Source organism: Anser cygnoides, chromosome 3 (assembly GCF_040182565.1).
Source record: "Anser cygnoides isolate HZ-2024a breed goose chromosome 3, Taihu_goose_T2T_genome, whole genome shotgun sequence".
NCBI classification, from domain to species: domain Eukaryota; kingdom Metazoa; phylum Chordata; class Aves; order Anseriformes; family Anatidae; genus Anser; species Anser cygnoides.
Window position 1 is genome coordinate 39,139,849 of NC_089875.1, and position 22,786 is coordinate 39,162,634.

At 34.1% G+C, this 22,786-nt stretch overlaps 1 protein-coding gene across 1 annotated transcript in view; it reads left to right on the forward strand.

The window, feature by feature from the left end:
• The window catches only part of CEP170 (centrosomal protein 170), a 101,025-nt gene that overhangs the window by 19,110 nt on the left and 59,129 nt on the right, over positions 1 to 22,786 (forward strand). The window contains 6 exon segments of the mRNA XM_048079926.2: positions 2,765 to 2,910; positions 8,095 to 8,184; positions 14,231 to 14,309; positions 14,926 to 14,984; positions 15,089 to 15,251; positions 17,382 to 17,516. Coding sequence (XP_047935883.2) covers positions 2,806 to 2,910; positions 8,095 to 8,184; positions 14,231 to 14,309; positions 14,926 to 14,984; positions 15,089 to 15,251; positions 17,382 to 17,516 — 631 coding nt within the window. The 5' untranslated portion in view covers positions 2,765 to 2,805.

The window sequence follows — 22,786 nt, forward strand, 5'->3', positions numbered from 1 at the left end:
ATTGCAAGAATTATCATGACCTAGATTTGCACTGTGTAAAGAGCCACTTACGATTATTTTGCACCTGTCCTGTAGTAATTTAATTCGGTATCTCCTAGATGGTGAGCAATCATTCATTCTCTTATCGCTCAGAATCTCTCCACTACAGCCAGAATACTTAGCAGAGTATTAAAAATATCGTTAGCTTTCATGAAGTTTTCAGGGCACAATGCAATTTTCCATATACTGTCTACGTAACTAATGAACAGTGTGGTTTCATATAAAAACTTCAGCGTGCTTTTTTTTGCTCTGATATTAAGTAACTGTTGCTACTGCATCGTGTACTTTCAGTTTTGCCATGTGCGATTTCAGCATAGCTTTTCTGATCAAAGGCATTGGTTTATTCTAAAGAGTACTTTAAAGTAAAATATGTATCTGGGTTGATGATTTGTCACTGTTGAGACAGCACTGTTTGAAAAGAACAACAATATTAAGTTTGACAGAAATGGTGATGGGCTTTTAACTACAAATGTGCTGCCAAGCTGTGCAGCAACGATTGCTCTGTATAATTCCTTTTTAAAAATTATTTTCAGATAGCTTAATTTAATCTGTTTGTTGTCAGGCTTTATCATTTGCGGGAGGTTTGGAGGTTTTGTTTTTCTTTCTAGCTCAGTTGTTGTTGACCTACTTGTCTGTTTTAAAAATAAAAATGTTTTTTATTTTTTATTGACAGTCTATCTGTGTAAACTAAAACCTAGTATTTGAATATGAACTTTTAAAAATAGTATATATATCATCTTAGAGTTCTCTGATGAATTTCCTTTTAGTGCAGGAAGGCCTAATGGTATGGATGGTATTATATCGGCAGATAGGAGATGTAAAAGGTGGTAAAATATAAACTGAATGAATTTTGATATTTATCGGCATGCTTGCTCTAATATGTCCATTTAATTTCCTTGTGAAAAGTGGGAACCTAGACTGGCAATTTCTGATGCTTCCTTTTTCTTTCTTAGAAGGAACGCACAGATGTCATTTGATTGGCCTAGTTTATTTTCTAGTTTTAAAGTAGGTTAAATGAAAAATATAAAGGTTAATTTCCTTCAAAATCACTGAATAACTGAAATAAAATTTTAACACATCTAGTAAGTTGTTACCGTAGATGCTATTTGTAATTGTAAGGGAGGGCAGAGGTGCTGTATGATTTCTTCTGTTGAGTTGGAGAACATTAAGTAGGTGTAGGCTTCATTTGAAGAGCCTGCTATGATACCGTAATGGAAAGATTATCCTATCATAGGTGTTGCTGTATATGAGAACCTCTGTTGCAAACATTTATTTACCCTTTTAATTGAATAAGTATTTACCACATTAAATTCTCTAACTTCTTTCATTTGAATTCATTTTTTTTTTTTTTAAATTGGATTTTACAGCTCTGCTGGTTCATTTTAGCACTGCCATAGCAAGCTTTCAACTTACTGTAGCTTCTTGTGTCACTTTCAGATGCAGTTTTGCCTTATCTCGTTCCTCTTTGTGTGGGCTTGTAATTTGTGGGATCTCTCCATGGCTGTAGGTTGCCTTATGGGGCAGTGCTGGCTTGGCGTTTCATTCGGTACTTACCTTTATTCCTGGGTTTGAGAACCTCACGGCATTCTTATTATTATGCAGATTATGCTCAAATCTGCTACAGGCTTGTGTCTACTTACAGTACATTTGCTAGCCTTGCATAATTTCACTAAATGGCATAAATAAAAGTCCAGAAATACCACCTATTTGGTGCTGAGAAGGAATGCAGACTTGTTGCTTTTTATTTTCAGCTCCCCTGAATGAATCGAGAGTAGTAATGAATGAATGAAATAATTGCTTTGCCTTACTTTCTCTTAAAGAGAGATTTTTAAGCCTTTACATATTCCAAATCATAGTTGGAATGTGACTCCAGTGGTTGGTTACTTTCCAAGTATCAACCATAGAATTATTCTGGAGAGTGCTTTTAATCATGGCTTTGTCCGGTGTCAAATGGGCCATATTATGTGAAGAACTTTTCCATAAAAGTATTTTTATCGAGTTTTCAAGCTTTTGTTTTGTGTTTTCATGGCATTTTAAATGGCTAAATGTTTATTTCTGTTTGATGATACGTGTCATGTTTGGTAAATTAAGCTAAAGTATTATAGGAACACGGCTTTCAGTTTTGTTACTCACAATTAACTTCTAAAATTTTGCTCATTTTGTTTAAAATTCAAATGTATTCCGACGAATTTCCAAGATAAAAGTTCAGTTGAAAACATGTAATAGTAAATAAGAAGCAAAATTTGGTGCTGTACAGAGAACCTGAGCTTAAAATGGAATAAATTTAAGTAGTTCTTTTTCACATGAAAATGTAATGACACACCACACGTGCAAGTTACTTGCTGTCTTTTGTGAACATTTGCCATGCTGTTTATTGATTGTGGTAATTGCTACATTAATGCTTCACTATCTTGATAATAAGCTGTTAAAAGTTAAAAGCTTTCTGACAACTTGATGTATGACTTTGGCATTAGCTAGCTGCTTATTTATTTTGAAGAAGCTTACCTCTCTGTTCAGTTTGCCTCGTTGCATGAAGCAGAGCCACAAGACTATGGAAATCTGTAGCCTGTCACTTCCTCCAATCTTGGATTCAGTGCCTGCTATTGAGAAATGCTGTATCTTCAGAGGCTTTATATATTCAGCTCAGTGTTTGCTGAGTAGGAGCTGTTGCTAAAAATAACTAAAATGAATTCCTCTGTCCCTTTTTCTTTCTGTCTCACTGCAGGATGACGTAGCTTTGCCAAGGATTTATCAGCTAAGCAGAAAATGAGCTTAACATCCTGGTTTTTGGTGAGCAGTGGAGGCACCCGCCACAGGCTGCCACGAGAAATGATTTTTGTTGGAAGAGATGACTGTGAGCTGATGTTACAGGTAATTGCATCAGCCTTCCATGTGCAACTGCTCAAATCTTGAGCCAGTTTTATATTCCTTTTGAAAATGAAACTTGCCAGATGTTGGGAGGGGCAATAGTTCTGATTAATCTTTTGTGTTCTTAGAAAAAGTTAGTTTGAATATATTGCCATCAATCATACGCGTATTGTCAAAGTGTAAGGGATCAAATTTCCTTTATATAAATCACATACAGAATGCAGAACTAGAAGATTAAAGAAATTTTGCAGTATAATGAGTAAACTGTGTGCTCTGTAATATGTGATAATGCTAAGTGCACTGGATGCTGTTGAAAAGAGCTTTCTTTTTTTCTGCAACTTGTAATCTAATTTAGTCACATGATTTGATGCAACTCTATCCCCATGTCCTGATCTTGCACAAAGGCAAATGAAATTAGTAGAGAAGAGTATTTCTGTATCTCTAAGGAAGTTGAATGACTCAGTCTCAGTAATGGTTTCATTTTAACTCTAAAAAGACAAGTCTTAGTCAAAATAGTTTAATATTTTAAGTAGGTTCCTCAACTTTTGGATCACTATGGGGAACACTTAAAGGAGGTATGTAGCTGTATTGTTATGTAGCCACACAGCAAGCACTTTGCCTTATCAAAGCTGAAGTCCTCTGAGCTTCTTTCCAGTGTATTTCTTTTTGAATGGCTAATGGTAATATTTTGGGAAAAAATCTTGTCTTTGGTTACTGTAGAACTCTTACGAGGATTAAACTTTCACATGTCCAAACCACTCAGTAAAATATTTTCCTGTGGACTCTTTGTTCTCAAGAACTGTGTATGCAGCCATCAATGGCCAAATTAGAATTTCACTTGCCAATGAAGTGCCTAGAAACCTACTTTTATGTGCATTACTGAGAATGCAATTTCTATAGGTAAAAGGCATTTGGTTCTCAACCTCAGAAGCTATCCAAAAGGTTTTAGTGATAGAAATAGTTTGTCTTCTTATAAAGTAGTTGAAAATACTCTTAATTTCTCTTTAAAAAATAGTCAGTATGGAGTCTTGGCAATTTATGTGAGAAGTATTTGTTTTAAGGGGGGGGAAGACCAGGTGGCAACAACGAAGAAACCCATACCATTAATTCCCACCCAAGAAATTATAATTACAAAATACTTTTATTCTACCACTAGCTTGTTAGTGGTATGTTGTCCCTTTTCTTTCTCCTTTTCTTCCTCCTTTTGTTCCTTCCCTATCCATCACTGGTAGGCATCTTTTTCTGGTTTAGGTCATTAAACTGAGAACAATCTCCACTTTTTTAAGGTGGGGAGTTAGATAATAATTTTATACCTTACATGACCACACTGTTCACAGGTTGGAAAAAGGTAAATATTGCAATAGTGTAAAAGTAGTGATGTGCTTCAAATAATTTATGTCTAGTTAGGTATGTAAGAAAACTGGTTCACACCTCCTCTTCCCAACAATAAATGTTATTCCTTGTTTAATCCAAGTAGTTTTTCATGCCAGGAAGAATATTAGAGTTGCAACTTGCTAGAAAGTGACTAGTTTTCTACAAACTTTGTATTGAAATCCACATACATGTGTTTTTGCTTGATGCTATTGAAGTTACACTATTATAATATTTTTATGTTGATTGCGAGAACGACTGTTACTTTTGTTATTCTACATGTAAAATTTTGTTCAGTATGAAATTAGAGAGGCAGAATTCTCTCCTAGATGGTAGGGAAAGTGGAAGCAATTTCTTAAAGACAGTGATTTCTCAGCACTTAGTGTTTTTTGTTAACTGTTTTTTCTTTATCTGTCATTCCTAATATTCCTATCTCTACCACAGTACTGATTTTTATTGTACTTTTTAATCCTTTAGTATTCACTTGGATTGGCTGCCTACAAGTCACTGTGGCATCAGGCCAGCCATAGATCTGTTCAAGGTCTTGTCCAACAAAATGATTTGTAGACAATGTGTATCTAATATACACTACTGCAGATCAGTTTAGCTGAGTAGAAAAGACTAAGAATTCTCTGTCCAATAGGTAGTTAACAGTTCAGGAAACCAAATATCAAGATTAACAAAATGAGTTTTGCCTGACATAATTTTCTACCTTCTGCTACCTAAATGAAGGATTTAAAACACTCCTAGGAAGGATTTTTGTAGCTTTATACACGTAAACCCAGGCTGAGTTCCTTGCTACATGTCATTTTCTTGAAGTTTTGCCATAGCTGGAGAATGTGTGATACTTTTTCCTTGTACAATGCATATGTGGTACATTTGAATTTGCAGTTTTCACATTAGTAAATAACTTAGGTTTTAATGGTTCACATCTTTGTCTGGTAAGTCTTTAGAGCAAAGCTTAACACTCGAGCATTTACTCTTTAATTTTACAAAACTTCAGTCATCAACACCTCCAAAAGCAGCTCCCTCTTTGAGTAATATTTTAAATAGAATCCAGTCATTTATGGATGTTAGTTGCTCTCTGACTTTAGAGGTAGTAAAAAGAATTGAGGGGCCTGTCTATTTTTTGAGAATATTCTTTGTAGCCTGCTGTTAAGTCTACATGCCAACATGACTGGGATACCACAATTGCTGAAGGGGGAGGAACCCACCAAAGGAGAAGCTGATAATGTGTTCTTGTTCTGTATGTATAGCTCTTTGTGTAGGACCTTCCATTCCACTCCTGACAACTTGGTTGTTCTCTTACTGCAAAGCATGTGGACAATGCATGATAAAGAAAGTGGAATTTAATGCTTTTATTCATAATCTCTTGACAGAAAGCATGTTATAAAAGCCTTATTAAAAAGCATTTCAGTTCTGTTGTGTGCTTTATAGAATTAGACCTCAGATCTATGCCTGACCACTATTCTTCTAATAGGAGTTTTGTTCAGGCCTGGGAATACAGATTTACTTTTAACTGTGTTATTTTGTAAATATATTCAAACGTGGTATGCAGTCTTTATATTAGCTGCTCCAATATACCACCTTTCTTGTGGATAAATACTGCATTTTCTCCTTCTTTCACCATTATGTTTAGAATATCTTTTGGATCTTGATGGGGGAATTATATCGATGGAAACAAAAATAAATAACTTCAATATTACTAATAATATAGATTTATTTGAAAAGAATACTTTTTTTTTGTATTCTGAGAATACATTTTTAGTAGTAAGGATTGGATTTAAAAGTAATATAAGCTACAAATTTATTATAACCAAGGATGGAGTTTTCCTCTTTATATGTGTACAGCTCTTAGCACAGTTATTCTGTGATTAAAATTATGTCTTCAGTCATAGATAGATCTTTGTACTGAGTCTGGCTGGGATGGAGTTAGTTTTCTTCATTGCAGCCCTTAGGGTAGTATGCTTTGGATTTGTGACCCAAACAGCCGATAAGACCCTGTTTTAGCTCCTGTTGAACAAGGTTTACAGTGTCAAAGCCTTTTCTGTTTCTCTTTTCTGCCGCCTTTCTCCACGAGTATCTCAGAAGTGCGCAAGAACCTGGGAGGGGACACAGCCAGGGCAGCTGACCCCAACTAACCAAAGAGTTATTCTGTGCCATATAATGATGTGCTCAGCAATAAAAACTGGTGAGAGGTGGTTTTGGGGAGGGTAGCCACTGCTCACAGACTGGATGATGCGCCTAAGTCTGCTTGAGGGAGGTGGTGAGTTAGTGCTTTTGAGTCACTGGATTTGTTGTTGTTGTTGGGTTTTAATTTTTTTTTTGGTTTGTTTGTTTTCCTTCTTCCTCTTTCCTTCACACTTCTTAAGCTATCTCTAACTCAACCCGTGTGTTTTATTGTTTTTTTTCTTTTCCTATTCTCTTCCATACTGAGGGAGTAGAAAGAGCAAGCAAGCAAACGGCTGTGTAGTGTTTAGCTGCCAGCCAGGGCAACACAACTTATAAAGAGTAGTTTTGGTAGGAATTATATTTGAATGGAATGCAACAGTAATAAATCTGAAAGAAAAATGGCATTTCAAAGATTAGCACAATGTTTGGACTTGTAAAGGTCATCTGTAAAGAATAAAAACACGTTCAATTATATGCAAATAGTCTTAAGTCTGAGGAGAGCTACAATGTGCAGAATTTCAGGTGCCACTCTAAAAGCCACAGACTCAAGTAATCGTTCTTACCATTTCAAATATGTGACAAAATATTGTGAAACTTTAAGGATCTTTTTTTTAGTTTCATTTCCTTTTTAACCTTTTTTTAATAGCAAGTGGCGCATAAAGATTATAAAATAACTGATTAGTAGCATAATATATATTTGAATAAAATAATTGGGAAAAGTTCAGATTCTTTTTCTTATAACCTAGGTTAGGCTAATTCATATGCTTGCATTCTTGTACCACTTGTTTGGAAAAGTATAATCTTGACTTTGTAGGTTCAGCAGAACACTCACGTCAGTGAATTTGATTTTACTGAGCTTTTTTCACCTGAGGAAAGGTTACTAAACCCATATAAAATTAACTGTAGCAGTGTATCTTCACCCACTGTTAAGAATGCTTAATTGATGAAGTGTATTTATTGGTACAGACCTTGTTGTTCATCTGTCTCTCTTCCTTTGTCTGTCCTTCCCCCCCCCTTATATTCTGACACCCTTTCTCTTCCCCTCAAGACTGTAGAGCAGATTGGCTAAAATAACATAGTAAGTGTAAGCAGAAGAGGAGAGAATTCACTTCTATGAGGAGAAAGCAAAGCAATGAAAAGATGGCATGGAAAGGAAAAAATAAGGAAGGAAGTTGAAGGAAGGAAAACAATACTAGCAAGTCACAAGAGATAGAGAAGGAATGAGATGATACGGGATTCTGAGAATAGAGAGCATTTCCTTAGGAGTCCTGGATGCAAGGTCTTAAGGCCTTGAACTGGCTTATGTGCTGATAACCTGGGATCCTTCGAACTGACAGGCGCTGATGGTGCTGGGACAGGAATGAGCACAAAAGTCTTTCTCATTACCATATAGGTATGGGACCTATATTTAGGAAACATTAAGAAAATAATTATTCAGAATTTTATGATTCTGTTACGGGCACCCAGGGTCAGCGTTGGATATGGTTAGCTATCAAGTTAGTGTGGGCCTAATATTTTTGTATAAAGTTTAAAGAAACATGTGGAAAGAACATAATTGCAGTACTCTCGGAAATAGCCATCATTGCTATATTGATCTGTTTTTGAAATGCATTATTTTATTTTGTATTCTTTTTAATATTTTAGTCACGAAGTGTGGACAAGCAACATGCTGTACTTAACTATGATCCCTCTACAGATGAACACCTGGTGAAGGATTTGGGCAGCTTGAATGGGGTAAGATAACATCAGAAATGTATAGTTTCCCTTAGTCTTTTTTTTTTTTTATAGCAAGGATACTATGACTTAAGTGTTCATTAATATCTTCTTAATGCAAGTTTGCAAATGGAAGGAACATTTGAAAGGAAAATGTAATTTGTGGGGCATCAATTAAAGGACTGGAACAAAGCACCTTAATAAGAGGGCCTTGACAAGACAAAGAAACTCAAAAAAATACAAGGGGATATTTAACTCTTCTGTTTTTTAAAAATCGTAAATGCAGAAAATCTTAAATTTATTATATGCTTTAAAAAAAAAAAAAGCCTTTCAATCTCTAAAATTTCTGCCTAAGAAATTGACATATGCTCATTATCCTGTTTCACACAGAAAAGAATGTTACTGTACTCTATGTGAAAACAAATTTTAAGTATCCAAAAACCAAGCTGCATGTAAACTTATTTAACATTTTATATTTGCATATTCTGTCTGTGTATCCTTTATGTCAAAATCTCTATGAATAATGTATAAATGTCAAGTTATTACAAACTAACATAAGACAAATGCAAAGTTATGAGCAAAATGAAGTTTCATATTATTTTACATTTTCAGACTTTTCTAGGGATTGCATATACAAAATTCTAGACAAGCTTCACCTTTTATAAACATTTCGAATATTGTAATGGATTATTAAAAACTTAGTTGCTTTGTCATATTTTTTTTAGCCCTTTAGATATTTCTTTGAGCTGTTTATAGATGGTAGTTATGGTTGGTACTTTCTCAGTTTGTCATGAATGTGCATAGAGTACCAAAAATTGTGAGTTCATCTTTGATACCTACTTATTATCAGTAACTTCTTAAGTATTAATTTCAGTAAGCATTGCCAAATTTTAAATATATATATGTATATATATAAGACGAAGAAGGAATCTCAAATTACTGTCTGTTAGCATTGATTTTTAGCTTGGTGTTTCATCTTGAAGTGCATTTCAAAATAAATACTCGGACTGTCTTTATTAGTTTTTCTGTATTTTAAGGTACAGAACTTAACATGTGTATAGGCAACTCAGCTTTCCAAAGGGTCAGAGTCTCAACTCCATCTGAAACCAGTGTAACCTGAAAGGTTATATCATTTGAATAGCTGTAAGCAGAAGAGAACTTTGCTCCTTAAATATTTAATATACCTCTGTATTTTGAAAGTCAGTACACTGTTTCAAGGAAATTATCAAAATTCAGCTCATAATAATTTCTTGCTGAGCGACTTGATTTTATTCCCAAATTCCATGTTATTCTTGTAGTCAACAGGCATACCTGATTTTCATTGCCTTCTCACAAAACTTGAGTTTAATAAAAAATACACCTATCTATATTTTTAAGACCTTCATTTGTCTCCTTCACGTATGGTACACAGCTTTCAGTTATTTTCTTCACTTGCTCTGATTCATTTTCAAGTTGGAGGTATCAGTTAGTAGCTGTTTACCCAGAGACATCAAAGCAGCTCTTCTCACAGTTTGGTGAATATTAAATTGTATCATTGCAGTCCTTGTTCCTCCTCTTCACAGTGCTTCCCTTACTGTCTGTTTCCAATTGTGCTTTTTCTTACATACCTCCACCTATCTGGTTTCAAGTCTGAAGAGGAAACATACAATTTTCTAACACCATACTTCAGTCAAATTGTGTAGTAGAACAGTATATGCAATGCCTCTGTACCCTGCAATGAACTACTAACTAGGCAATGGTTCTTTTAGTCCAGTTAAAAGTTTGTGTTGACTGTATTTACTATGTGTATTGTCATACAGCAATACAAGGCTTTAACTGGCATTCAAAATGGCAAAGCATAAATTGGGCAAGGGAAGGGGCAGAGACAGGAAGCAAGCAGAACCCCAAAAATCCAGCACATGCCTTCAGACCAATGATCTTGATTTTAACTTTAAATTTTTGGATGGTTATCTTTCTGTGACTATCTCATAGCATAATTCAGCCAGCTTCTGTGTGTAAAGGCTGTTTTTAAGTCACCTTTGGAAAATAGTTTCTGGTGTGGGGATCAGGGAGAGAGCTACTAAATCTAATAGTATCTGTGATAAATTAGATAACATAAATAAAGCAGATAAATTAGTGAGAAAGCTTGCTTCTTACACTGAGGCTGTAACATCTGACCTGGTTTTGGCAGACTTTGTTGATGACTTCCTGGAGAAAATGGTAGCTGAATTCTCCAAAGAGGAGTTCTCAATATAAGCTTTCTTGTTACTGTAACACAAATAAGACATTCCAAAATATGACTCCTTTTTTTGTGTGCTTACTATACTATTGCTTTTTTTTCTATGAAATCTGTAGTAAAGGGACATTCGGCTTTTCAAGACATTCAGCCTTCTTTTTCATTCTCCTTTTTAATGTTTCCAGGATATATGTGCATGTTACTCTGCTCCATTCCTTCCTCTACCTGTCTTACCTTTTGTAAGGTGTGTAAGTTCTTTAATCTTTGAAGAAATTTAAAATCAACATTGTTGAGTGTCAGTTTTTCTCCATGGTCACCAATTCTGTAACATAGTGTTGCTCATAATCTTGACAGATAACTTTTTTAGCATTGCAACTGATGTTTTCAAAGGTCATCTTTACTTGTTTGAGGGATGCTCGTTTCTTCACTAGTCTGTGTGAAATGTTTTAAATTGTGTCTGGTATCTGAGGGTCCAGGTTCTTCAGACACTTTTTTTACTCAGTTGCCATTGAAGAGTGGCAGTGTATTTTTGTGCTTCTGTCGGTTTCTGGTGAAGGACATAACACAGAGAGCCGCTAGTTTGTGGTCAAGTGTCTCAAAATTGTAGGAGGAGGTTTTTCTTACTCCTCTGTCTTATTCCTCAGTATCTTTATGGAAGTTCTGGGATCCAGTTTCTAGGCCAATTGTGTACATGTGAGTGCACATCTGTTTTGTTGTTTTTTTTTTTTTTTTTAGAGTTGTTTGAAATGCAGCCATCACCCTTGGGAAATAATGTTATATTTGGTCTCAAAAAGAAGGTGGTTTACTCTACCAGGTTTTCTAATAATGATTCAAGTAATTTTCTTATGCCTCTCTTCCAAGTATTTTGGAGACTGCAAGGGGAAAAGTTCAAAGCAAGTTGTAGGAGAACCATTTATCTGCTGGAGCTGAGAACCGACTTGTAGTTTTTTATAAAGGCACTTTGATTTTTAATGTCATGTGTACACAAATTTGTGTGGCCAGGTGACCTCTAGAGGTCCCTTCAAACCTTACCTTTTCTGTGATTTGTTGTTTCATAAAAGTGAGATAGAAGCATACATGAGTCTACAAGGACATGGTATGTAAGGAAGCCTATGGTTTCTCTGAAGACTCAGCATTTTTGTTCTCTTTAGTTTGAAAACAAAACTCAACCAACAAGAACAGTTCCTTCAGAATTTTACTATTCCTTGAAAACAGCATTTAAATTGAATTAGGTAGGTAATTAGGAGGTAATATGGGTATCGACAGATAAGCTCTCCCTTTAATGTAGGCCTGAGGCCTACTTTCTTCAAAAAGTACTGCAAGTGTTCTTGCAGTACTGTGGAAGAAAGGGTCCTGCTTTTGCTTTGTTGGTTTCCACCCGTTCTTATCTTCCTTCATCAAGAACAAACGTTTATTTTGGGTCTCTGCAATTAGTTTGATTTCCTTCAAGAACATTTCTGGTGTAATGCTCTTTAGCCACTAAAGGTAATTTGAGGGTTAAGGGGAGAAGGCCACTGCCAATGCATAAGACTTTTTCTTTTGAGCTTAGTGAGCCCAGTACACTATCACAAGAGGGACTGGGATTGCAGTTGATGCCCTACTACCTGAACAGTCATATCTGTGTGGCTAATTCACGCTCAGTTCAGGGAAAAGGAGATAAGTCTTCATTCTGGACTTTGTACATCTAGATTTGAAAATAAAGCAAAAGAAAAATTTTATCAGATTCACATAATGCTTTATTTCCAAAAAACAAGTAATTCTACAGCTCATTCTTGCTTATCTTTTTATTTCATACTAAAAAGATGGATGAATTTATCTTTTCTGAGGAAAATTTGTATAGTTTCTAATATAAAATAATTATTTCACCAATATCAAAGGAATCCAAACTGTATTTTCTCCTTTGCGTGTCCTCAAAGCAGTCTGAATTTTGGTAATTTACTGAGATTCAGGCTATCTCGAGGATATTCTTGGCATGGGTTTTTGCTCTGGACTCTCATAATGTTGAAGTAGAATAAATATGCATTAAATACTGCTCTTAAGTTTCAGGCTTACTAACCGGTAAATAGTTGTACCTGTAATTCTTATTTCTTGTGAAAGATACCTACGTCAATTTTATAAATGAGATAAACATTATTTTTATTTAGAAAAAGAACAAAACAGAAGACCCCTTTATTATTTTAGGGGAGTGCATAATTTCTATCCTTAGAGATTTCATCTAATACTCAACGTAGATGAACAAAACAAGTGTTTAAAGTTTCAGATACTTTGCTTGCTTATCTATTAAAGTTTTATTTTTTGTGTGTGCTCCGAACTTTAAAGTGCTTTAAAGATGCCAGTCTTGAGCTGCTCCAGTCCTTAAAAACATGTACATGCTGTTGTAGAATTTGCAAGTTTAAAATAGAATGATCCTGCATGGTTGTGGTATTTAGAGTCCCTAAAAGTGGCACAAAACAATAGTTTCAGCAAAGCTTTCTCTGAATGCTTAATTTCCTATCTGTAGAATTAATGTTTAGTTGTTCTAAAAAGTAGAAATGAACAAGAATCTGTATTTTTTTTAAGGTACAGAAAATAATACTGATAAATAATTCATAAAATAATGCAACAGACTCATCCAGCTGAACCATAAATATTTTATTTGCCCTTAATTTGTCCTAAATGAAGGCTTTTTAATGATTTGAAAAGAGGATGAGGGAAATAAACCAAGAAACAAGAGACTGGTCATATGTAACTGGTTAGTCATATTTCGTATGGGGAAGATGTATTGTTGTATGTCCAGATGCTACATTCTTTTAAGGTAAAAGGAGAAGGAAGATTTCAAGAAAGCCCGGGGAGGACATAGGGGAGAGGAGCTTAGAGTGTAAGTTTTAGCTCCTCAGTGCAGATTTGAATTCAGCCTTGAGGAATAGTTTGAGGCAAGATGCTGTGCAGAAGCTTTTTCTCGGCTCATATGGTGGACGGATTCTTCAAGGACCTGAGTTCCAGAGTTAAGTTTAATGTCTTTTTTTCCTTTTGAAAATGGTTATTGTTTGCCAAATCTTCCAAATTACCTTTCTGAGATCCATTTTGACTTGAACATGTATTATTCCTCTTCCTTGCTGCTTCTGTAATTAGCTGTTGTCTACATCTCAGGTGTTCTCTGGAAGTTTATACCAGTATCTTTTTGTAAGCTTCTTGTTATTTGTTGCCATTAAGATTGCTAACCACACAGATTGCGAGGTCTGAATTGTTCTGTACGACCTCTAACAGCCAACTGATGTGGCTGGTGAAATTAGGCAAACTTTCAGGTACATAAATCCTTCTTCACATCCCTGAAAGCTTGTCTGATTTCTCCTGCTGTTTCCAACAGTGATTTGAAGGAAGGGAGGATTAGTTTTGGTACAACAACTGGATTTTCAAAAGACATTTTTAAGACCGTGGAATTTGCCCTGTTCTAACAGCTAGCAGCAAAATAATTATTTCTGCTTACAAGTGTTGTTATGCCTGTTGCTGTTCAGGAGTCGCAGTACATTGAGTTATTTGTCACTGGTATGTGGAATTATTTGGATGCAGTAACTTGGTCCATGTTTGTTTTCCATTACGTCTTTTGACAATGTTTAGAAATGATAAACTACCTCAGAGCTTATGTATATAATGTGAAATGTTGCACAAATGTAATGGTATGTCAATTCTGACAGCTAATTGAGATTGAAAATGCAAGCTACGAGAAAAATAATGATGTTAGATGCTAATTTGAGGTAACATTGCCCAGTGAATCACCGGTAGAAGATTTGTAATGCTGAAAACTTTCTTATAAAATTAGTTTAGTGACCTTTTCTTCAATTTAACGTTATCTGTCTTCATTTATTTCTATAGACATTTGTGAATGATGTGAGGATTCCAGAACAGACATATATCACTCTGAAGTTAGAAGATAAGCTGAGATTTGGATATGATATCCTTGTCATCAAAAATGCACAATGTGCTGACATGCTTTTCTTGCTGAAAAGTATATTTACATTAAATGAAAGGTTCTCATACTAATAGAGAAGCAACTTTGAAATACCTGTTTCTTTACGAGAAAATTGCAGGTTTTGGAATACTATGTCTTGGTCAGAAGTATTGATAAAGTACATGTCATTGTTTCTTAACAAAAAGAAACCTTGATTTCCAATTACTATTTAAAACCTCTGTATATCTATTGCTGTAACATTCTTAACGTGTAACTTTTGTGTTGCAAAGAAACATTACTTTGAGGCAAATAAGAAAATTCTTGTATTGTAGGAAATTGTATGCAAGTTGTAAAGATTACAAGTAATTATTCAGCAAACTACCAAATGAAAACAAAGAGAACTTACATGATTGCAACATTAAGGTATCTATTCAATGTTCTATTTACAAATAGTAAATAATGTGCATTTGCTTTCACAAGTATTATTATACATTCTAGTCTGTACAGTAATAGATTCGTAAAACAATTGTCACTATTGTAATGGCAGAATAGACTACAGAACTATTGCCTTTCCAGAAAGTTGTCTTGTAAGTTGAGCGTTTTCCTTAGCATTTCCTACATACTAATCTTTTTACTGTTGTCAGAGGAGAGATGAGAGTCCCTGAAGAAGCACTTAAGGTAATAATGGACCATTCCTAGATGTTTTTCTGTCATTACATAGTTACTGGTAAAAGTTTTTGCATTCTTTGAGATAATTCATTTATTTATTTAATGTTACATAGCATGAAAAATTTACGAGCCAACTCCAGTTATCCCAAAAATCTTCAGAGGCAGAAGGGTCAAAGCAAACCAGCTCCAAAACTTCAGAGTCCAAAGGAACAGACTCCACAAATGAAGTGCACAACAAAACTACTGAAGCACTGAAATCTGAAGAGAAATCAATAGGTAAGGTGCATTTTGGCGGCAAAAGAATGTAAACTTTGAAAGGTTATTTGTTTGCTTTGTTGGGGTGCCTTTGAAACTGTTCAATTAGATGTAGAAACATCACACGTGAAATATTAAATGTATTATAAGAATAATCAATAACTTTCTAAATTTAATTTCTGCCTTCTTTCAGAGCATTTGCATGTTAAGAAAGCTTTTTAAATTTTAAATTTAAATTTAAATTTTTAAATTCTTTTTAAGCAGCATTTATCAGATCTTTGTATTTCTTTTCCCAAGAATCAGAAATTTCCAGTAGTGATGGCAGTAAAGTGATGGTTTTTTTTGCAGTTGAATTGAAAAATGCTCCTATAGGAACAGTTTGTACGTTTTTTCACCACTATTCCCAAATGTTTCCCTTCTTTTGATTTATTTTCTGTTTTTTTTTAACCTTTTTTTTTTTTAATAGATATTAGCATATGTTTTTAGATGCTAGGATGGAATTTAAGCATTCTATTGTGGTACAAAAATGGTGGAAACTAGTTTCTATCTTGTTTCTACATCATCTTTATGTATGTTTAATATTTATGTATTGTGTCATGGTGGCTTTGCCACAGATGTCTTAATGTTAAGCAAGCCACACAACAAAGTTTATTGTTCGTTTTAGGATTATCTGATCATAATTGCTTGCTGTGTTACAAGCTACTACAGGAGATAACCACAAGAATGAGAAAGGAATTGTGTATTGTTGTGCTTTTAATATGATTCTGACTAGGTCTGACTTCTTAATTCAAGGCAGTTACAGCATTGTTTAGGTTTAATCCATTCTTCTGGAAGGCTTACTTCAAGTAATTCTCTCCGCCACCTATGGGACTCAGTGGTATAACTAACTTTTGGCTAATCTGACATCCTATTAAGGATACATAAAGTCTATCCAATAACTTAGTATTCCTATTTAATATTGCTTTTTTTAAGGTCCTCTTAAATTTTTATAGTGTAGCACAGTGGGCTTTCTTCTCAGCTTCACTTTCTCTTTACTGTTCCAAAAATAACAGTAAAAGTTAATGATAGAGTTTTATATTTGACTGCAACTCATAAGCATTTTGGGGATTGACTCTCTCACTGTTGGCTGTATGCAAAGCTGTTTCCTATTGCTAATTCAATGCACAAGCATCAGCCACCAAGTTTTTAAAAATAATTGAGTATTAACTAAAGTATTTTTTTGTTATTGTTTTGTTTTAAAGTAGTTAATATCTTCAAATCATGCTGCTGTTTGGCATGGCTATGGAATTATATATAATTGTTGAATAAAAATGACGAAATTCATGACAGACAAAGCAATGGACAACGACTAAGATGGATTTGAACAGATCACGTTCTTTTATATAAGGACTTCTTAAAGTATCCTCAGTACATCTGTATGATACTGAAATAGCTAAATCTCAATAGAGTGAATATCCTGTCAGGAGTTCAAATCAAAACTAATACAGTCAACTTATCATGAAGGTACAAATCTTAATTATGCTAGTGTTTTTCTTACTTAACCTTTGTGTTTAAGTGTGTTTAATCATGATTATGTATCCTATATAACAAACAATTTTACTGCAGGGCAGTTTGTCTTCTGTTTGTTTGTTTTCTGTTTTATTTTTAAATTGTGCTCACTAATGTTTTACACTAGGTAACTTTCAGCACTCTGTAGTAGCTGTCAGTGATTTGGAACCTTGGCAGCACTGCAAAATTTGACCATTTTTTTCATGCTGTGAGTTCAGATTTCAACAAAAGGTCAATGTGGGTAAAAGTGAGACTCTTCTCATAGAAATGGCAATGAACAGCTTTTAGGAATGTACTGCTGTACTGATGACTCCAAACTGAATGCAGAAAATAGTGTTTGCAGACATCAGGGTAACAATAAGAGATGTCAGCTGCCTTTGCAAAAATGTTCGTGCCAGAAGTTTTGATCAGGTCATTAGTAAGCTTTTATATTTAGAACTCAGATCACTTATCCAGCCTCTAAGTTGGTTGCATGCAACCAATTCAATTCAGCTTCCAGGAGAAATGATCCTGGCAAATCACTTTCTCTTCTTGTTGCTTGAACCTAAATACCAAAACTAAACAGAAAAGCAATTTCCTCTGCTGTGGGCTGTTATTTTATAGATCTTTCTGCCATGCCTCGGGGTACACCTTTGTATGGACAGCCAGCCTGGTGGGGTGATGATGAAGCAGATGAAAAAAGTGGTTGTAAATCAGACAGCAAACGTGAAGAAAAAATGCATGAGACAGGGGCTTCGGGTAAGTTTATCTTTTCTTTTTCTCACTCTCTCCCTCTCTCTTTTAATTATTTATAAGGCTTTTGCTGCTTAGTAGAGTACATGTATTCTGAACTAGGGAACTAAATGGATGTCTATTTTTGTAAGTTTCACAGATTGGTTGTACAGATGAAAGCCTACTAAAATTTAGCTTTGAAAAGTTATTCTCAAGGAACTAGAAATTTCCAGAGACCAATTTCAGGCATGATACATCACTTTGCTAGTATCTAATACTAGTTTTGTCAGTAAATATAGAAATGTTTCCAGAACCAGTGCCTCTTTATCAATTTAGTCCATACCTGTCATTTCATGTACAAAAAATTATAGATTGAAGTGGGATATTTTAATGAAGTCACTTTTTTTTTTTATTTGACCCTTGGTTATATAAGGTAATAGCATTCTGTCCTATAATTTAGTAATGTTGCATTAGCAGGAATTGCATTTCATATTTTATGCAGTAAAGATTTACATAATCTAAACTGTTTATAAAGTTTATTTCCCCGTAATACAGATTTTTTTAGTCAGCTTGTCTAGTTGCAGTGTGTGTTGCCAAAACCTAAATCTCAATGTCTATAATTAGGCTCCTAAATCTATCATCAGACATATAAATAAAGTGACTGCCTTTCTAATAAAGGGCATAGCTTCAAAACTTACTGAAGCTAGGGCAAAATTCAACCCATCTTTGTTTAGATGTTTAGGTGCACATTTAAGGCCCAACTGTTTTAATTTTGGAGTTCTTTAAACTACTGAGGTGGGAGTTTTTCTCTTACTATTATGGTAGTTGCTGTGGTTATCATGAATAGTATTTTGCAGGAATTGGAATAATCTCTAAAATAAGTGAGAACAAACTAAACTAACACTTCTTTATAATGAAATCAACTCCAACTCCATAGCGACCTTTTTCATGTTAGTCTAAATTACTCATGACTCCAATGGTAAGTCGTTTGAGATTTGGTCTAGTAGAAAAGAAACCAGGCAAAATCATTTAGTGTAGTGATAGTTGTTGTGCAACTAAAACAACTTTGTTGCATAGGAAAACAACTGGGTCATAATGGAGTATAGTTGTAGGACACTTCGTGCGTGTGAAAGACTTGTCTACTATAGATGGTGTTAGGTGCTATTGTGTGCTACTATGGAGGCTTTTTAAAGTGCAGATTTACTATCCTGCATTAGAAATCTCTGGTTCTATAACTCCAGTTCAAATCTTGTCTAGAAAAGTGTTCCTCAAACGCTTCTAAGCATTCTTAAGGAATACAGTTTTTTTTCCCTAATGTCAAAAATAATGGAAGGCAGACTATTAGATATTGTTTAGTTTCTTTTTTTCCTCAACAAAGAAAAGAAAAAAAAGTGCATATGTCATCAGTTACAAAGAAAAATAATCAAGTCCTTGCCTTTAAGTCATACCATTGGTACATTTGCTAGCCAAATGATTCTCCTCTCCTCTGTGACTAGAGGAAACATTATTGACTATGATATCCATGACTCTATACCTTGCTGCATGTACTAAAACAGGGTGAAGTCTCTGGTATTTGTGTTTTTATTTCTTTGATGACAATCACTGTACCAAATCAGTATAACGAAAATATGAAATCATGATGCTTTTTCTACTTGCATGTACCTATCTACATTGTTTTAGTTTAAGAACATGCAGGTTATTTACCCTCATTAAATATAGGCTTATTAAAAAAACATCTGGAAGTCTGTGGTTTTGATGCAATACTATTAACAAGGTCTGACACAATATTCCAGCTTCTATTTAGTAGCTATTTTTGTTATTTTCCTTTTTTTTAAATTGCTTTTTCAGAAGCAATATAGCATCAAATAGTTTACAGTGTTTTTATTTACTTTACCAAGAGTTTTTTCACAAAGTGATCAGTACTTCTTAGTTCCTGAGTTCAAAGAAAAATAAGCTGTTGACTTTGTCTCAAATTAATCAAGGAGTTACAGTCTGGTTTAGTATTAGATGGAAGTAAATTTGTTCTAGACACAACTTCATTGACGGGGATATTTTTGAAATTATTTGTCTTGGTGAAGTAATTGTAAGGATGGATAGATAAGATGGACTAATTATTTCTGATTTTTCTTTTTTTTAATACACATATGGGGGGTACTGACACTTTTTGCAGAAGATTTTAATTTCAGAGGATGTGGAAATATGTATAGAAGAGTGATTTCTTTCTGTCACTTAATCTCTGACTAATGGCACATTAGTCACATGTTTCTACTCATCCAGTTTTCAACTGCTGCAGATTTTTTTAGTGGTATTGGCAGAGAGCCTGAGAGGACAGGCCAGATAAGAAATGATATTTTCCTCCTCAGTCTCCAAACACTAAATTTATCAGTATAAAAGCATACAGAAAATATCCTAAAGGTTTTCATACAATTTTAAAATAAAGAGATAAGTTTTTCAGGCCCCTGTGGCCTATAATTAAATTAAATGTAAATTCCATACAACTTCCATGAAGTTAATTTTCAACAAGTTTGTATTTTCTTCATGGGCTTAGGTCTTATAACATAGCTGAGTATAATAATGGGATGTCACTATAAAGAAACAATGAACGAAAATGGGAAACTTCACAAGACCTTCATGTCTGGATATTTTTGAACTAAAACAATAAATTTTAATTTAGCAAAAACTGTTCAAAATGGATACAGTTATTTGTTCTTTTATGCGCTAAAATTATGTATTTAAAACACCAATTTGGAGCAAGGTTCTTAATATAAACTGCCTACAAAAATTAATTACAGATGAATACACTTACATAAGTTCTTAAACATTTTCTTAAGTAACTCAAATACATGAAGCATCATGTTGATCATTCTAACAAATTAATGCTGTGAAGAATTTGCTTTATGCTTTAATGATTATTCCCTGAATAGAAAAGAAGGCATGAATTATAACAGATGGGGCAAGGTTTAATGAGGAGATTCAAATGGGAGATTTGTTTCTGCTAAACCAACTATAGACAATTAGTCTTTACAGTCTCAAGTTAATAGGATTATTTTAGTGTTACTATCTTTCTGTCTCAATGGAAGCTCACTAATGGAAGTTATTTGAAAACGGAGTAGAAAAGCCTGGAAAATTTTAAAACAAAAAAAAAACCTTTTTTTTCCAGACATGCATGTTGCTCTAATTTAATGATCCATGAATCTTCTAGCCCCAATCCAAATCAGCTGTTGCATATAAACCGATGATATGACATTGTTTTATTTGTGCTCCAGCTGTTAAGCTTACATGTTAATGACAAGTTTCCTGGGTGTGTAGTTAATATTCTGGCCATGTGTTATATTCGCACTTCCTGGAAAAGTAAAAAACTACATTTTCTGCTAATGTAAGTAGCACTTGTAGAATGTTTTATCAATGATACCTTTACTGGAAATCTAAGAAAAGGCAGAAATAATAATTTTTAAATAGGCTTTAAGAGCCTGAAATCCTTTCTTTTTCTGTTTGGCATGAAGTATTTTTTGAATTCCAGCATTGCATAACAATATATCAGATTAAATGTTCTTACATATAAGAAAGTCATTCTAGGCTAAAGCAGGCTGACCGGTATTTTAGAAATATCAGTGTAATCCGTATGTGTAAGAGATTACACGCATGTATTTAATCAATATTAACATTAAAGTTCTGAGAATTTTGTTCTAGAATTTTACTGAGTTTTGGCCTGGAATACGTGCATGTGCTGCACTTGCTGTGCAAAGCTAGAGAAGTGAATGTAGACACTATGCACCAGGGAGTGCTCAAAAATTTTTAGAGCCATGACTACAATATATTTAAGATCAGTTGTTTTCTTTTGTTCATTTTTTTAACTCCCTTAAAGCATTCAGTTAAGTTATTTATTATGAGAGGTGGACATATCTATATGATACTATTTTGTATTTTTTAGAGAGCAATTCTGATACGCTTTGATTATACAGGATATGACAACATTAGAAGACAAAGGGTGTTTTCTTTAGTACTACGTAAATCATTTTATGTATTCTTCACAATTTGTCTTTAAATATCAAATGAAAAATAATGTTGTTAGGCCACTGGCTTGCTTCAGCAATAAAGCAAAAAAAAAAAAGAAACTAAAAGGTAAGTGTAATATGGAAAGAAGAAAAAAGGGAAAAAGGAAATATTAATGAGCAACTGAAAGCACTGACTTCAGCCAAATATAAAACTAAATATAAAAATATTTGGGGATATTGTATAAATATGGCATTTTGGCCTCTTTTCTTATCTTCTGAAAATAAATATCTTGCTCCACATTTACACATTTTTTTTTTCAAGAAGAGCTTTGTAAATTCCAGACAATTTTCTTTTACAAGTTTTATTGTTACGATTTTGTTCTTCTGCCTTAAAAATACAGAACTTTTTTAAAGCCTCTGAACACTGGAAAATGTCTCCTAAGATTTTACCCTATATTTGCTGTTGATAATAACTTCATATATGCACACGCTTTCTTGCGTATCAGAAAGATGTTGAATAGCAGAATATCTGTCACATTCATTGTCCAGGCTGTCAAGTAAAATTTTAAGATACTGACTAGCTGTCTGTGTGATATGGTAAGGGAAAAAAGAAGCCCTAGAAAGTATAATGCTGTTAATGTTGGAAAGTGAGCGTTGGGTTTACATGGTTTCCCATTTAGTGAGCTCTGGAGGGTCTAGGAGACTATTTTATTAATAATCATCAAATGCCTGTGCAACAGCAACATTTTTTTCTTCCTTGCTTGTCCTGTAGAAACCATGCTTGTCCTGTAGAAACCATCACAGTGTTCTTTTGTAGCTCTAGTCTGTTGTAGAATGAGAGCTCCTTCTTTCAGATGCCTATACTTTCAGTTTCACAAAATGTGGATTTTCTTGCTATATAAGTACTGTGCTAGTTCTGCTTATAAATAATAAGTATTACTATTACAGAGTTGTGATGACCAATACCTTAAGAATTTGCCAGAGGTTTATCTGTTACATCTATTCATATTTGGTCTGATAGACAATTTCCTTCAGCTTTGCAGATGACTTGATAATAGAAATTCATTATAAAGTAGCCTTATCTTTGTGTGTATATATAGAAAGCTATAAGGGCTTGCATTTTGTATTTCTGAAAAATTCTGAAGAGTGATTTAGATCAGTATTCACCTTAAATTTTTGTTTCATCTTTGCTTTCTATTGCTGATTCTAATCAAAGGTTATGCATTTAACTCTTAAAAATGCAAATACTTTGGACTGTAAACAGTATTTTTAAGTAACTAACATTAACTTGTATTTTGGATA